The sequence below is a fragment of the Perca fluviatilis genome, chromosome 19 (genome assembly GCF_010015445.1).
Source record: "Perca fluviatilis chromosome 19, GENO_Pfluv_1.0, whole genome shotgun sequence".
In the NCBI taxonomy this organism is placed as follows: Eukaryota; Metazoa; Chordata; class Actinopteri; order Perciformes; family Percidae; genus Perca; species Perca fluviatilis.
The window spans coordinates 10,811,993-10,830,093 of record NC_053130.1 but is presented as its reverse complement, the minus strand read 5'-3'; the positions used below and the strand labels follow the sequence as shown (position 1 = coordinate 10,830,093).

General features: G+C 40.0%; 1 protein-coding gene across 1 annotated transcript in view; it reads left to right on the top strand.

The window, feature by feature from the left end:
- The window catches only part of LOC120548092 (girdin-like), a 67,193-nt gene that overhangs the window by 10,495 nt on the left and 38,597 nt on the right, over nt 1-18,101 (top strand). Inside the window, 2 exon segments of the mRNA XM_039784094.1 lie at nt 1,198-1,306; nt 16,655-16,724. Of these exon segments, the coding sequence (XP_039640028.1) occupies nt 1,198-1,306; nt 16,655-16,724 (179 nt within the window).

Below are 18,101 nucleotides of genomic sequence, written 5' to 3'. Positions count from 1 at the left end.
AATGTCTGCCTTTTAAAGTGTCCCTCTACTACTCGGGGAAAGCATATCAGCTCTAGGGTTGATGCTTTGTCACCACCTCTGTTCTGTCAAGTGGGGAGTCTAGGAAATAGGAGTTTCCCTCAGGGGATCGGTAGATATCGTATAAAAGCAGTTAAACTTGTAAGTATACAAAAATTGCCATTTCAGAAAGCTTTTACTAAATGCCACTCATGCTGTCAAAGGTAGCAGTCAAGAAGCCCTCCTTACATTGCAACTTTACAGTTAAAAAATAATAATAACATGAAAAGCTGTACGGACAATGTGCCTGGCATATAGTTGGCATGTCAATCATCCAAAGAGACAAAAAGACAGACCCACAAATTGTCATCTTTTTGCATTAGTTAGTTCCGCCAATTATTTTGTCACTAACTGTTTTAAAGAGGTTTTAGATTAAATGAGGTTTGGTACTGGTATCTTCCATAGATATGCAAATAGTAGTTTGGATTGTTGTAGATAACAGCGGCTGGGGAGGTGGTACTGTGTGAGTTTGTGGAATGTCTACGAGGCTCACTAAAACATGTTGACACCCGTAATAACATCAGTTGTCATGCATGCTCCTTTTAATGTCCTTTGGGCAAAACCCAGTCGGATAAACAGGCTCTCTCTTCTGCAGGCGCTAAAAAGATACTTCTTCTCTTTGATTCAGACAGTTGAGAGAAATGGAGATAATGGTTAAAGGTCAGAATTATTGAAATGCATGCTCTCTTTATGATGATAATCATGATAAGGAAATTCTCAGTATTTTGAGGTACAGTCTACAGAAGGTCTCTTGTAGAATTTCATGTTCAGTCCAATTGTAGCTTGAACAGTTTTATGTTTCACAAAGATTTTTGATGTTAATGGTGGAGGCACTGTCTGAAACATTGGTGCCACCAGATTTATGTAAGGGTCTTTGAATGTGTCTGTGTTTTCTTTAACATGGTTATGGCATTGGCCCTACTTTGACAAGGGTCAATTGTCACTGTACTGCTAATGATTTTAGCCAAACACATACTTGTTACATCACATAGAGCAACGTAGTGTCAAACTGAAACACGGATGTTTCAAACAACCTAGTAACACATGCTTAGAATTAGTTTAAAAGTGTTTATGGCTGATACTGATATTTATCTTTGCTACAAACAGATAAAATAACAGTATGCCATTTTTTTCACACAGAAATCCTAAGGCCACGGTGCAGAGGACCAACAAGAAGGTGAACAATGACTCAACACTGCGCATCCAGAACCTTTCTATTCTCATCAGGCAGATTAAAGCCTACTACCAGGTAAGTTTTCTTTCTGGCTGAACAAGCTGCAAAGTCGGATATCACATGTACCTCTTTTTGCTTGATCAAAAGTTGTCCATGTGAAAGTTGAGAGCTGTTTTTCTTCTTTTTTTTTTTTTTTGTTTGCAGAATCTCTGGGTCAAAATCGTGATAAATAACTTGCATAAACATGTTCATGTGTGGCTTGGGCTAAAGTTTGTCTCTAAGTAAAGCTGTACACTCGGTCCCCATGTTCCCTTATGCCTGAGCTGGGGTGGTCTGCATTCAGCAACAACAGTAGATTTTTCTTTTTTTACCCCTTAGGTTACAGTGAAGAAATGCAATCCGACAACAAAGCTTTAGTCGCACACACAGAATTAAATCTGTCCACACAAGCACATGCCACATACAGACTCGGCAGTAAACAGAGATATATTTGCGGATGTGTATGTGTGTGACTGCGTATGATGTGGCATTATGACCCCCATCCAGATGCCAGAGAGGGCCCAATAAATATACATAGACATCAGGAATGTGAAACACATGAAGCCACTGATCTGCCTCTCCCGCTTTCTCTGATAAATCATTCAATGAATTTGCTTTTCTCTTTGTATCTCAAAAATGATCTTAAGCAGTCCGTCTTGGATGATAATCCTGATATACTATATGCCTCAATTTGTCTCAGGTGTTGCAGAAAGAGAACAAAACTACAAAAAGCAGCTCACAGCATTACCATTATGCTTTACGCTTTAGTCAGAGACACGTGAAGGTGATAGAAGCACACCAAGTCACATGTAGGGAAGTCTTATCTCATGTTCAGTGTGTGTTTACTGCTTAGCACGGTAGCGGCCTGTCAGGCCCTGAAACATGTCGTTTTACTCTCTCAACACAGTTTATCATTACATTAACAAAAAGGAAATGATTGAGACTTCTAGAGAAAGTGGAGGAAGGAAGTGTGGGGGAGTAAATGTGGAGAAAAGATGGGCACCCTGATTACACGATACCAGAAAGTGAGCCCCACACTTCTCACATGCAGCACTCCAATGCACATTTGGTGATCTGATCGCATGTGGAAAGCTGTAAAGCACTGATATACAATTGGTCAGGAAAATGTTGTGTTCATACTACATTTGTACACATGCATCCTGGACCATCTCTTAACCACATACTCAACTTTGCAGAGCACACAAATGGCATGCTACATGGTTGATTTGATTTGCCTGTCAAACAACTTTTACAGTTTACACCCCATGTCTAAGGCTAGATGCCAAATATTTGATTTAATCCTAATCTATTTTCCATCTCACTCTGTATGTCTGAGACTGAATAAATCCGAATACATGTAAATGCTATACTGCTGGGCTTGATAGAACATGGTCCTAGTTTTCTCTGCATTGTGCAGATTAATGGAATCTCTTATCGTGCGTTATCGTGACATCATATCCTTCTTATTGTCGAGTCATTTTGAAATGTAAGGTGTCAAGATTAACAATGTGTGGCGGTTTCTGCTGGTATTTTACACAACAATGTAATTTCAACACAAATGAGAACAAACACGGTACACACAACCAAATTTCAAGTTGCTGTAACGGTTGGTTTAAATGTCAGACTGCTGTCCTATCATACTGCTCAAATGCACTGTGTCAGTTCTTAACTGTGTAACTGTTAATCCAATTGTCAAAACCTATGAGTTTAGCGAATTGAACCAATCCAGTGAGGTTATGATTCATTACATTGCTGCAACAGTGTCTCAACTGTGTGTATGATAACCACGAATTGAGCATGACCCAGCATGCTGTTGCGACAGAGCAGTGGGTTTAGGAATATTATCATGGCCGAGGAGTCTCACTGAGCGACATATTTCCCACACTTCAGACCTAAGACTGTGACCCATATCCTCAGGGGCTGTGGCTGTGCAGAGGCACTTATAACATCATTTGGTATTATTCTGTATGAAATGGAGAAACAGTGATTTTTATTTTTTATTTTTTTGGCCTACTTTTAGCTGGATCTAATAAATCTTCTTTGTAACTTGACAGTACTGGAATAAGACTGAACAGTTCTTAAGGTGGTTGTTGTTGTTTTTAGGTGTTTTTATATTGTTATTAAATCTGCTGTTTCTATATCTCAATTTCAATCTTTAATTTTGCCCCTGAGGTCAAGTTAAGAGTGTCACTGGTTGGTTAACTGCTACGTTAGATCTAGTTTGCCCTGGTCCTAACAGCCTGTTAGCCACTCATCATCTTATTTAAACAATCAGCCTATTGTGTAGACTTTGACGTTATAAGCCTACAAAAGCTCCCCTAGGCGCACACACACGCACTTATCGCTCTAAGAGTCGCTGGTTGGGTCAGTGGCTGCTGGGGTCAAGTAGTGACCAGAAGAGTTGGTGGATGATGAGATGACAAGAAGGGTTAAAGACATTACCTGAGGGCATCTTCGTTACTCAGTTAGGCACAGGACATAACTGAAAACATTACTGAAAATATGAAAGTCTTTATTGCAAGGAATGCGGACATTGTAAAAACATTGTAAAATCTATTTACTTTCAGTTGCATTTTCAGTATTTTTTAAAAATTTTACTTTTGGTAAGCACATTTCACTTAAAATGTATTGAATTGAATAGTCATTGTTTTGTCTTAAAGTTGAAGCAGCCTTGGTCCACATGGCCGAAGTGTTCAATATAAAGTTGTCGCACCTCTTTCTGAAAAGTGTGTAGTTATTTAAGGAGGATGATTTAATGACATTGGCAAACACAGTGTGAGCAAAAGTGTTATTTTAGAATTAATTAATGAAGTTTTGCAGGTATAGACACATAGACTACCTTGCAGTTGAGTAATCGGAGTTGTTTTAGCTTTAGGAGGACATTGAAAGCCAACAATGGAACTCTTGCCCCTCTATGGTGTTTCGTTAATCTTCTGATTGTAGCTGCATCGCTCTGTTGACCTCCTGGTCACACTATTGTTCAGCCACTTGTGTCTGCTGGCTCTGCCTCACAGAGACCACCTACAGATTTAACCCTATAGTGCCCTGCTGTCCTTACTGTGTGTCTGTCTGCCCCCTTGATGGCCTTTCAGGGACTTAACCACCCACTGAAATTAAGATATTTTTACTGTAATTTAGACAAAAGCCAGACTGTATCATTATGGGTTCTTAGTTGTGTAGTTTACATGGCGCTATCGGTACTTTTGGCTACAGAGTTTGAGGTTGGTTGACATACCAGCAGTGCTGTTAAAAACATTAGAGGGGCACTGTATGAAAAGAGCTACATGCCCTGCATTGTTCACCCAAAATAGACGTCTCAAACACTCTTGAAGCTGAAAGTCAGCTCTTTAACCTTTGCCATTTTTTCAATACATATAAAATGGGCTGGAGCACAGAGCCAAAACAGCAGGAAATGTGTCTAAATACTTACTTATGGATCACACTGTACCTACTCGCACACAGTTGCTGCTTTAAATTAAAAATGAGCTGGTTCTTATTGGGGTAATGAGGAGGAAAATTGGCTTTCATATATGGTTTTGTGGTGGTCTCCTTTTCCTGTGGTTGTTTTGTAGCTTATCGGTTTCAGATTTCCAGAGCCAAATGGATGAAGATAGAACCATTCAGGTCTTAGGCTAATGGACTTAGCAGGTTTTCAATTTACTGTTCTACTCAGCACTTTGAAAGAGGACTTGATGGGAATCCATGCTTGCTTCCTGTGATTCAATAAATTGATCTGACTTCAACTCTTTTTAACCTAGATTTTCCCAGAATCAGTTGGAAACTACTCTCTAGGTAAGGATATCACTGTATGTCACAGAGCTAATAGTCAGTATGTTTTCTTCATTGGAGCATAAGAGGACTGAGATAAACCTAAATGCATCATCATGAGCTGAATTTAATCCCATAAAGTCATTGTCTAACAGAAGGGTACTGTGAACTCTGTTGTCCATAGATACAGTATGTTGTCTCTTCTATATAAGCTCTATAGTTCATTTAGAGTGTCTGGCGAGTCAGCAAGGGCTCCAATTCAATAAAGTCTTCCCCTCCTCCTTCCTCCCAAAGGCTCCTCTGGTGTCAAGAAATGACTAATTCATTAACCTTCTTGAACCGTCAGACAGTTGAGGGCGTTTCCTCCCCCATCCATTACCTTCCCTACTTTTCTGCTCCTCCTCTCTGCCCCTTCACTTCTGTGCGAGATGTAATCCTAACCGCATGTGTGTGACATTTTCCACATGGGAAACCAATGGAGATTGACTTTGTCCAGAGGTTGTGAAATGTGAATTAGTGCAAGACGAGAATTTCAATAATAAGGTTTTTTATTTCATTGCTGTCTTGGGCGTGCGATGGCGTGCGTGCGTGCGTGCGCGCGTGCGTGTGTGTGTGTGTGTGTGTGTGTGTGTGATCAAAGTCTCGGTTATTGTTCTGGTACAGTAGATTGTGTAGGAGGAGGTCAATGTCTAGACAGGCTTCAGACTTTTAACAGCTATAAGTGTGTGTGTGCTTGTCCGTATGATTTTTAATGTTTCATTGAAGCATATATGATGATTGTAGTAACATATTTCCTAACCGTTAGTGAGAGTAAATGTTCATGCTAGCAATTTTCGCATTTCTGTTTCCTGAGTAGGTTATTGACTTTTCCGGTTACTTGGTCATTTCTGTACAGCAGAGTCCACTGAAGGCTTTCATTTTTCTGGTGGTCAGTCCAAATATATAATGGCCTCCTTTGTAATTTAGTGGCCTTGGTTTGGCATTCCTTTGTAAGGTGTAATACTAAATTCTTTGGGCTTTTCCTGGCTTTTCTCAAAGCTTGCTAAGTGAATCCCTTTATCCTGGTTTATGAAAATCAGGTTCGGACAGCATCTGGGGGCATTTATGTCCAAACTATGAATTCAAATTGATGGGATGGTGATCCCTTTTTCCTATGACAAAAATGTGAGTACTTTTTAGCTTTATAAAAATCTTAAAGCTTCAGTGGATGTTATTTAATATAAATGTGTTTGATTATAGGCTGATGTGCACTTTTGTGCAGTTAAAAGCAACATTTCTCTCTGCTCCCATCCTTTTAAAAAAGCTCAAGATCCTACTTTTGGAAATAAGAGCAGTTCTGTCCTCTGTTTGCAACTGCTTTGGTTTGGGGTGTGGCGTAAAGGCTGGGCTCTGTTTTGACTGTTTTTAAAGGGTGACAGAGGGCACCATTCATGCTGAGTGGGCCTTTCCCTAAAGCTTTGCAAGGTTCTTTGGCAAGGCTCTGAGAATAGATAATGTTGGATAGGTGATCAGGCTTTTGTTTCATTTGTTATCATCTTTAGGATATGTTGAGATCAGCCTGAGAATAGTTGGATTTTGATGCCCCTAGGCCTTTTTTCCTTTTTTTTCTGACCCACTATCTAAAATACTATGAATTATCATGCGCTAACTTATTTTTCTGCAAATGTTCTTCCCAGTTAAGAATTTCTTCAGATGAAGAAGAATTTAGGAATTCAGCGTGCTCAACTTGTGGCTGGTTTGGGCTTAAGAGACTAGCTTTTTTCCTTCTTGACCTAAAGCCTCACAAAGATGCTCTGTTCCTGGGCTAGAGTGAAGCTGAAACACCAATACAGTACACACTCTCAGTCACATACATACATGCACACAGTCTGCTGCAGCATACTGCAGCTATGGATGATTGTTGTTTAACTTCATCAAAAATGGAGAGAATCCTTGTTATTACAGCTTTTGCCTCAAGCCAGCAGTTATTTTTATTGCCTTCAACTAGAACTCGTTTAAAATATACAAATAGTTTTTATATATGTTTGTTTAATAAGTCTGGAATTCCCTATTGACTTCTTGTCTGGCTGCTCCTTTCAGCATCAGTCATGGGCAAATCAGTTTATTAGGGCATGTGCTTGTAGCTGCAGGCTTAATGTGTGTTGTCATGCAGACTCACATGCTAGTTAGTCTGAATATCCTGTTGTTTTGATGATGATGATGATGATGATGATGATGATGATGATGATGCAGCAGCTAACACACATAGCTAACTAGCCAGCTAGCTATCTTTTTAAACAATCACATAGACATGGAGTAAAGTATAAGGAAGTTCAGGGGTGAATTGGATGGCTCTTGTTCTGTTCCTAAAACCATAATTGTGTTTGGTTTTGAGTAGTTGTAAATACTGATTAGCAGCACAATAAGAAAAATTGCAGGATCACTTAAGAAAATGACCACTACCAGATATCATGTGCCGTATCAAATACCTGACTATATGAATAAGGACTATCTTTTAGCTTCATTGTGCAGCGCTGCTAAAAGTTGATATCAGTTACTGGTTTCTTGTTAGATTAAGTATATGCCAAAAAAAAAAGCTGCTTTGAACAAGCTAACAAGTGTTCAGTATAGTTTGATTCAACTTGATGAAAAGCAAATTCAGTTGATTTGAATTGATTAAAAGCAAAGCTTTTCTGCTTTCATATTCCTATCATTAATATGATTAATTCTGAACAGTCATACATTCTACTTTTTCTGATTTCAAACTACACAGGAACACGCTTACTGTTAACAAGCACTCCCTTATCCTGAGCCATATTTGTACACAGACATCCCCACTGTTTTTGAACTTTCAAGGCCTTCATATTGAGCGGTGTTCTCGTTTACGTTTAAACCCAGAATCCCTCACCAGTCGCATCATATAATCACAACCCAGAGTGGGAACTGAACATTGGCTTAGTGGGAACTAAAAATTGGCTCAACTAAATAACACGTACATTTCTGTAAGCACTTACTTTGAGATACAGTACTTGTGAAGAGGAATTTGCAGCAGTTATGATGTAGAGTTGGTTCCCATATGCTCAATGGGAGCTATTTATAGGCATTAGCACAGTTTCTGTATTAAGGGGAAGTTCTAGAAGTTCGGTTCTTCTTTTCAATCACTGAACTACATGTGGGTTGTGTCCACAACTGCTCTGTGAAAATAAAATCCAGCCTTAAAATTCAAAATTTTAAGTAGTTTGAAGGTGTATATGGTTTTATTTCAGCAGTTGCACCTTTTTTATAATTCGAAGTGTGGATAAAATGAAGCCCATTTGGGGCGACCTCTAGCTCACCCAGTAGGGCGTGCGCCCCATGTAATCTGAGTCCTTTTGTGGCGGCTCGGGTTCAAATCCCACCTGTGGCTCTTTGCGTGTCATCCCTTCTCTCTCTCTCTCTCCCACTTTCCTGTCCATCCACTGTCACTATCTAATAAAACCCCCAAAAAATAATCTTAAAAAAAGCCCATTTTAAATTGACCACGTTTTATAACAACATCCAGGTTGTAGCAAGTAAACACATTTAATATCCTTAAACCATCATTGCAAAAAACAATTATCACAGGCGCTCTGCAAGTTCAAGTCCAACGAAGCTATTAAGCAAACTAAACCAAATACAAAACCGTAGATTAGAGTTGAAAGAACAATGTTGTCTTAAAGCGAGCAATAATTGCAATGCCTTAAATTGCACAGACTGGCATGTGTGTGATTATGTGAACCTTTCCAGGCAGTGTGAAGTAGAGCCTTGGGGTGATGGGGTTGGGGGTGGAGGGGTCGGGCTTCCCCAGCCCACCTGCCTCCACCTTTTTAAGGCGAGCAGCAGGATCAACCCGTTCAGCCTCAGGGGTCTGTTGTAAAAAGCACTCTGATAGATAGCTGATAGATAACAGCACAGAACAAAAGAAACTGGGTACTAATGGCTCGTTTTCTCCTCCTCCTCATGTAAAAGATGATCTGTCCATCTGGCCATCAGTAGACCCCGACTGCTGTTGTTTTTAGTGGAGTTTACTGTTGAGCCAAGAGCAACTGTTGAAATTTTTTTTGTTAGGTCAAATCTAATTAATTAGTAGTTCGTAAGGACTTTAGCCTTATTTCACAACCCGGAATTAGGCTATGTGATGATTAATTGAACTTGCACAGGGTCCTTCTTTCTTCTCCATAATTCATTCTTTTTTATTTTTTATTTAAAAGCTCTTTTGTCGTTCTGCAGGGCTTCATAGACAATGTTGTTTGATCCGTTAGTATTCCACAAGGTAATAGCCTTGTTGATTAAACTCTCATTTGACTGCTTGTGACTAGCTTGTATCGATAGACAATTACTCTTTAAATCATTGTTATTTTTGTGAGTCTTAATAAGAGGGGAAAAAAAGCGTATCCGAAGAAAGCCTTTAGTCATCCATCCAATAAGCTACCGGAGGGATGTGGAACTGCAGTGTGCCAACCCCCTTTGTGTTGTTATGGGTCTATTACGGTGCTGAACGGCAGGAAAAGCTTTCTTTGCATTGACTGAATTCATGGGGACGTAGTGAGATCTGGTGTTAAGTGGTTTCTGTGTTTGTGTTAGAGGTGAGAGAAAGCAGAAGTGTGCTCCTTCCTATTGCGGTCGGTAATAACCTTTTCAAGTTTGTGTGTGTGTGTGTGTGTGTGTGTGTGTGTGTGTGTGTGTGTGTGTGTGTGTGTGTGTGTGTGTGTGTGTGTGTGTGTGTGTGTGTGTGTGTGTGTGTGTGTGTGTGTGTGTGTGTGTGTGTGTGTGTGTGTGTGTGTGTGTGACTAGCATGGGGAGAATAAACCCATCTCCTCGTTTCTATGGTAACGCTCCATGTCAGCAGAATGGGTGTAATTCAGGATTTACACACACACACAGAGAATGGCAGTACAATTAGTCCCCTGTTAAAGCTGTGCTGGCAGTGGAACTTGTGCTCGGGTGGGTAGATGGGAAAGAGTAGTAAGGAGGTGTGTGTGTGTGTTGCAGAGGGCTAGTTTAATAGGCAGGTCTCCTGTGAGACAGAAACACAGCAGCCTATATAACCTTTCCACTGACACCACTTTAACACAAACGTACACACCTACCTACTGTAAGAGCACATGCACAAATTTTCTTAGCATGGCCCTTGCCATGTATTGCATTCATAGCTGAGTGTGTGGGCATTATCTACCAGGTTGATGGATCCGCAGAATATTATTTCTTGTCAGAAGTCCATTCAGCCACATCTAGCTTAAGAGAATAGAGCAGGATGCAGACCTCAGAATCATTTGTTTTATAGGTCTGCCTCATAATTATCTTTAAACAATATCCTATAGTATAGCTATTGCTTAGGTTTGAACTAAGGATGTCAGAAGAAATGTCTGAACAGCACAGGGAGGATGATCAGGTCAATGAGACAGATACATATGTTTGTTAATGTAAATAAGCTTAACAGATGTAACGAGCTAATTTGAAGATTTTTTTTGCTCTGCTTACATATACATAAAGGTGCATGCCCAATACCGCATCTCTTTGCACAAAATATATTACATGAGTAATAACCATTTACAGGCTCCCCTTTAACCAACGCCTCATTCTGTCAGTCTGTCTGTCTAAATGTCTCTGTGGGATGATAAGATGAGCCAGTGTTGAGGAGCTGTGCATCCTGCTGAAATCAATAATACAGCAAAATAGTGTCAGGATGGAGGGGGGGGAAGGGGAGGGGGATGGGGGGAGGAGACGGCTCAGCCCTGCGTGCCTGGAGTGAAAAGTGTTTGAATCAAAGCTTCATCTCTCTCTTTCTCTCAAAGCTGCATCTCTCTTTCTCTCGGTCTTCCCTTTCCCTCTCTATTTCTTTTTCCTCCATCATCACTCACTCTCTGTGAATATTGTCTTTTCTGAAAATGTAGATGACTGACTCTTTCCCATTCCCCATGTGTAAATTGGATATGATTAGATAGTGAATATTGGGGAGTGTGACTGAGCTAAGGACGTTTCTGCTGCCACAGCTACAGTGAAGCTTTACATTTGAAAGCTGTGTGTGTGTGTGTGCACGTGCACATCGTCATGATATGATCAGTGTGGTGACTGGTCTCCCTCCTGCGGTGTCTATCATATTTTATTTATGAGCGCTAAGCCTACCCCAGCTAATCGGCAAGAGGCATAATGGTATACTGTAGTTTTAGCTTTATTAGCCTGCAGCTAATCATCAAAGCATGTTATTACCTACATCTTTTCAAAATACAGTTCTTTAAGTACATGCACTTGGAATTTGACTGGCAGTATACTTAAGGTTTTGTATTAATAGTGCATAAATACATTTGGCCTTATATTGTAGCTTTTGCCTCTTTGTTTGGGCTAATTCCTTATCTAAGCAGCCAGAACCCTATAGTTTGTTGCTGGGAAATGCATTTTTATCTCCATATGGCATAAAATATCAAAATTGTGCTGCACACCACTCTGTGCACATTGACGGTGCCATGCTCTGCAGGAAAGACACAGTGGTGTTAGCACTCAGAACATCTATCTAGCATATAGTCCACATTAGTCCTGTCAAGCTACAATCTGCATTTTAACTCTAAAGTCAGATACAGATTACAGGTTAAAAATGAGAGAAAATGCATTAGAAGCTCATGATGTCCAGGTTTTTTTCAGAAAGCTCCAAGCTCAGTTCAATGGACCCTTGAGAAGGGAAGGAAAGGGAGCAAAAGTGGTACTGAATAGGCATAGTGTTGCACAAAGCCTCTGACTTAGTACCGATCATACCAGCACTAGGGTTGGGTGGTATCGAAATTTTGATACCGTCAAACCTCCAGTCACGGTAATACCGCGGTATACGGTATTACCGTGACTAATTAAAAATTATGCCGTAAGGCTCAGACGGCGTCACCAAACTGTTGGCTTGTGCACAGTTCAGAAACTGAATACCAAACACTAATACTGAAACTATAAACATAACAACACATGATGACAACCACACATAATTACATAAATTATATTTAATATTTAATCCTTGTCTCCTATAGAAGTGCATTGCATTTTTTTTAATGACTGTATTGAAACTGATACTGTTGTTATTTTTAAGACCCCGCGGTATAACGTATTACTGCCCAACCCTAACCAGCACTGAAGCCTTTGATTTTACCCTGCAAATGTGTTCATTGAAAAATGAATATTTGAATTCCTAGTATTGTGAACCTATAGTGATAAATAGTTTTTGGGTGGTATGAAAACAGAAAAATTTACTAAAAAGAAGCACAGCCTGAAAATATATGCTGGCACAGCTAACACATGGCTGCCATTTAAGGAGGCAGGTGTGAGCATGTGTTGATGGGAAGAAGTGAGACAGTGTGTGTGTGTGTGTGTGTGTGTGTGTGTGTGTGTGTGTGTGTGTGTGTGTGTGTGTGTGTGTGTGTGTGTGTGTGTGTGTGTGTGTGTGTGTGTGTGTGTGTGTGTGTGTGTGTGTGTGTGTGTGTGTGTGTGTGTGTGTGTGTGTGTGTGTGCTATTAGGATTGGTTGAGAAGAGGATCTGAAAGGCCCAGAGGTGACCCTGTTGGAGCTCTGGGGGTATAGTGTTGGGGATTTGAATTTTCGTTTCTGTGGTGACTCATTTTCTACAAAGCTAAAAGCACAGGTAGCAGTTTGCACAAGCCTGCAAGATGTGTACAAACAACGCTCTTCTGCTAGCGTCGTCCTCAAATCTGTTTCTCTCTGAAACTGATTTAACACACAACTCGGGAGGTGTCCTAAAACTTTAGATATTCAAGCGACTCTAGGCTCCATTGCGTTCTTTGATGATGCAGATTTTTGTTTCTTGGCTCTTTTTAAAGTCTTGGATAATTTTTCCCAAACCGGCTGTCATGAGTTCTACATGGTGGATTGGCTTTTCAGGCACACCAAATGCCTGGCTGTGAGACCCCAACTGTGGCTGTCTGAGCTACGCTGATTATTCTGTCTGACGCTTGTTGAATCAATCTGTCTCAGTCCTCAGACATTATGGCTGTTTGGTCATTTCTGACTGGAACTGCCTGATACAGTAGTAGTCATCACAGTAACAGGGGTGCCATATGATATTGTTTTTGATGGATTATCATTTTTTTTTTTTTCTGTTGAGAGGTTTTGAAATTGCACACATCGTAACACACCATAACCTCTCTCCCAGCATGCCCAGTTCACCAGTGTAACAGAGAGATAGACAGACGAGACAAATGGGACCAGTGCTCTCATTGCCATGAACCCTAACCCTGTGAAAAACCGTAGCAACCATGCTCCTAATTTAATAACTGTGACTGATCATCAGTGAGACCTAAACTTTGGCCTTAATCTCAGGACATAGAAGTGTCTTTGTGGGTTTGTGTGTGGAGGTTAAAGCATGGGTCTGATCCTCATGATTTTGGTCTCCTCTTGAATACATAAGCACCTACAAAACGGCTTCATTTTTTTTTTTTTTTTTTATGAACATTTATATTTATTTATGTAAGTAAGTCTCATAGTGTTGTAACAATTAATTTCCCACTGTCAAGAGTGAGAGATTGTAGTAGGCTACTATCTACTTGAAACCAGATGTGAGTGATGCACTGGAAATCTACCACCCCATTCTCCACATCTTCCTCTATAAACCAGTGGTTTTCTGTCTCCGCATCAAATCAAACCGCCAACAAAGCTTTAGACGACCAAAGGTGTCTGCCGCCACTGCTGCAAGCCCTGATAAGGAGGGTATATCTGAAGTTGTGTTTGCAACTGTACGGAATAAATTTCCCATGACATGGAGAAACAATGACACATGTATGTTTTTCAAAAAAACAAGCACATTGTGAGCACATTGTGTACACAGAAATGTGGGAGAAAAGAAGACCTGAATCATGGTGATGAAGAAAAGCTTGGAAGAAATAATGCAAATTTGATATTTTATTAAAACGGCAGCTTAAGAGTAAGGAAACCTACTGTATGTGCTTAGAAAAGTTTTCCAAACGTTTGCGTTGACATATATACAATATGGTAATATTGACCATATGGTTTAATTTATCATGTTAGGGGCTTGTCACCCTACTTTTTAGAGACAGATGCTCATTCATTCAAGGTAAGGGGCTAAATCTCAGACAAGAACAGCTCTTTGTGAGAAAGATGATATGTTGCTTGTAGATAAGTCTATGACGCTAAAGTCATAGACTATGTACAGTGTCCTGGGATTTTGAGGTAGATAAGAAATGTGTAGAAGATATGTTGGGTATACAGTTTTGAAGTCTTCAGCTCTCAGTCAATTTATTTGGTTGCTGCTTTCAAGCATTCTCAAAATAATCACAGATGTTGCTCTATTTTTTTTAACCAACCAAAACCAGCAAATGATGTCAGATTTCCTAACCCCCTTTACCTCCACGATGAGGTAATGCAATATGTATAGGGCAGATGGTTATGGCGGGAGGGAGGTTTCTCTAAAACCCTTTTACTTATATAAGCCTCTTTGTCATGACAACAGCAGTAACTTGCATAGAGTAGTCAAACTGTCGGGTCAGATGAGTTCAAACGACTCTCTGCCATCAGGTAGACATGAAATATTCAAGTTAGCTGACCTTCGTGTCATTTCTGCTTGAAGAAACCAGCCTTTCTTTTGAGTACCACTGTGTTTGGACTTGGTTTGTACTGCTCTAAAGGTTAAGACTACAAACATATTTTGGCAGGCCAGGGAGTCATTACTTCCAGTGTTTCCTCTAGAATATTTTTCAGCAGGTGGGGTGGGGGGTGTGTGTATGTTGAACATCAAAAACTAACGTTACCTGAAAAAACGTTTCTTTGTAGCATCTCACATCACACTTTCAGTCACTATGACCACTACTACGGTCAGAAACATTTTGCCAAAATATTAACAATAGCGTTGCTTTCGCCTCTCATTTTACGCAAAGTTTAACAATAAAACAAAATGCTGAGTGAACATTAATAGCTACGTTTTTCATGTTGGTTTTGAGCGGTATTCACCCCCACTAACGTGGAAAACGGTTTTAAAACCATAATGTTACAGCATGTTGGAGGAATACAGTGTTCTCCTGCAACGGGAGTCAGAGGCAGAGGGACCGCAGCGTTCGCTAACGTTAGCTTCTTGTCTCATCTGGGGTCTGATAAACAGTAAATTAATCAAATTCAGTGTCCACAACGCTATTTACCAATAAACTGTAGCTGTCATATTTCACGGGACCCGCTTGAGTCTGGATTTCATGTCGCGGCTTTCGTCGCTGTTGTCACTTTGCCTGAGATTGAGTGACAAGTGTACTCGCCCTGTTGTTTATTTGGTTGCCGTGACTTGGCGAGTGATGATGTCCCGTTCGCTGTTCCAGTTGCCCACCATAAAGGGCAGAGAGAGCTGATGACAGTTCGCTTGAGTTCAGCAGAGCAGACGGCTCTGCAGAGTCGTGTAATTATGACTTTATGACTTTTCGTGAACAGCTGAAGGAGCGGCAGTGCGCCGCTGCTACATAGCGGAAACCCTGTTGTGCGTCTGCCCTATTTCTGATACCGTGGCGGCAAAATTCAACATAGAAATGAAATCAACATAGAGGAAACACTGACTTCCATGTACGATATATAATGCACCACCATACCACATGGCTATCCTGGTTGTTTTTAAGTGAATACACTTTGTGTCATGTCAGTTAGTGCAAAGATTAGGCAATATAATTATGTAAAGACATACATTCAAGTAATTTGTTGTTTCCGGTAGCTTGTTTGTGCTCTACTGCAGTGCTCATAATTTAATGATTTGACTTAAACCAAAACATCAACACTAATGAATTATCCTCTGTCTGTCTGCATATGTGCGTGTACACATGTACATATCATTGCATTTGTCTGCATGAGTGCTGAAAACTGCAGCTCATGGTTTCATTTAGGTTTCATGATTGACATGTGAATAGAGGGGGCCCTGCGGCAAAACCCACACCAGAAATTTAACCCACATAACACACACACACACACACACACACACACACACACACACACACACACACACACACACACACACACACACACACACACACACACACACACCACCAATGAAACCATCACTGTGTCCACTAACGGAGATTGATACTGTTAATTTTTCCGTCCCCTTGGCGGTCTTGATAATCTTTTGAAGGCTACACCTCGTTCCCACACTGTAAACACTGATACCCCATGATATTATGGTCAAATACCTGCAGCCTTTCACACTTTCAAAGCCCTGAGGATCGTCATTATGGTGTTTTTATATTCTGAATGTAGTGTGCAATCTGTTTTGAAATGGGGATTTGCGATGACAACCTCTGCTCTCTTAGTGTAAGCACACGTGGAAGGCTGAAATTCTTTTCATAGTGAGCTTATTGGACTAACGGAATGACTGATAGTAACCGTCAAACGTAAACTATACCTCTTTTTTTAAGTGTTTGATCAACATGTCAATGGAAGATTCAAGCACACTCCTAGTCACAAAATCCAACACTCAAAAACTTCTTTTTAATAATTAGATCAGAAGTTAAGTTAGAAGTTAATTGGGCTAGGTTAGGGTCATGTAAATTGTATCTCTCCATATTCATATGTGTAATTCTTTTTCAATGTTAAATAGTGAACTCTCTTCCTGACTTTCTTTTTTATTTCTTTGTGTAACAGGAGACTCTCCAGCAGCTGGTGATGATGCCTTTACCAAACGTGCTGGTACTGGGCCGGAACCCTTTGTCTGGTAAGTGTCAATGTACTAAACAATACAACCACAACGTTTTACAGACTAATACTTTGCTTTGACTAGTTCTGTGCAGGTTTTAAATTGAGTGTGCTTTGCCTCTAAACATAAGCAAAACTAAAAAGTATTCATATCTGCTCCAGGATACTTCTTTTGATCAGTCACATGAGCAGCAAGCGTCCGTACAGTTCACAAGGAGGACACATGCAATTTTGCAGTGCCTTTGTCACTTTAAAATGCAACAATAGACCTCCTTTTAATTATACATTGCTTTGATGTTTTCAAGTGACTTTCTCTCTGGCTGTAGATTTCATTTTGCAGCCACTTCTTTTCTTTTTCTCCATGTGCTCGATAATGACTGCCTATTTGACCGTCCTTCATAACCCACACATTTAAAAATGGACTTGATGGCAGAATTAAAAGGGACTTAACAGAAGAACTTGAAAAATGCTGGGAAATGGACAGATTTATGGTTGGTTGGCTGATTGGTTTCAAGGGAAAAAAAAAACATTTTGGTCACACACACACAAAACTGTTGGTAATGTTAAAATGCTTTGGGACCCACATTCTTAGCCAAAAGGCATTTCTAATGTTAAATATTCAAACTATTGCTCCTAAGAAGGCACATTTGGATCATTTGACAATATTTGGATTCCTTTAACATCACTGGCTGCAATCTGGCAGAATTATTTTTATATTTATTATATTTTATCTCATAGAGTGGAAAGAGACAAATGACTTAGTGTATGGGGTTGAATGTTGCCCTTTCCCCAGATATGTCCTTTATTATAATAGCCCTATACAGACCACTGTCTTCTGACAGCATGTTTCATGCATACCATTATCAAAGAATGCGATTATAAGAAGATGATTCTCACTGGTGACGCTAAGATAAATTGGGGAACAAAACATGAAAAAACAGTGTTGCAAAGTAATTCCTAAGAGTGAGAAGCATAACTATACTTCTGCCATTAGTCAAATTGAATCGTCCAATTTGCTAAACAGTTGTTGCTTTAAAACATTTTTGACAGGGCTTAATAGCGTCACTATGTTCTTTTTATAAGTTTAACGTTAACCACAACGTTTACTTCTTTGCCATGGCTTAATGAAGCTCTCAAAAGAGAGAAGTCTAGAGATTTCTTTTATCCATTACCTGAAGTGTCATTTAACCATTTTACAGCAAAATCTTTGACCTACCGAACCTAGCTATTTGATACTGTATGTTTGATCAGCCGTAGCGCAGTGTCAAGTGTTTGCATTTCATTCAGCTTGACCTCTGTAGCCTGAACTGCTACTTGATATTCCAAAGTGATCTTGATGAAGCCACTGAGGAGAGTAGATGACTAGGGGAAGGCCATTATTTTAGATCATGGTGTG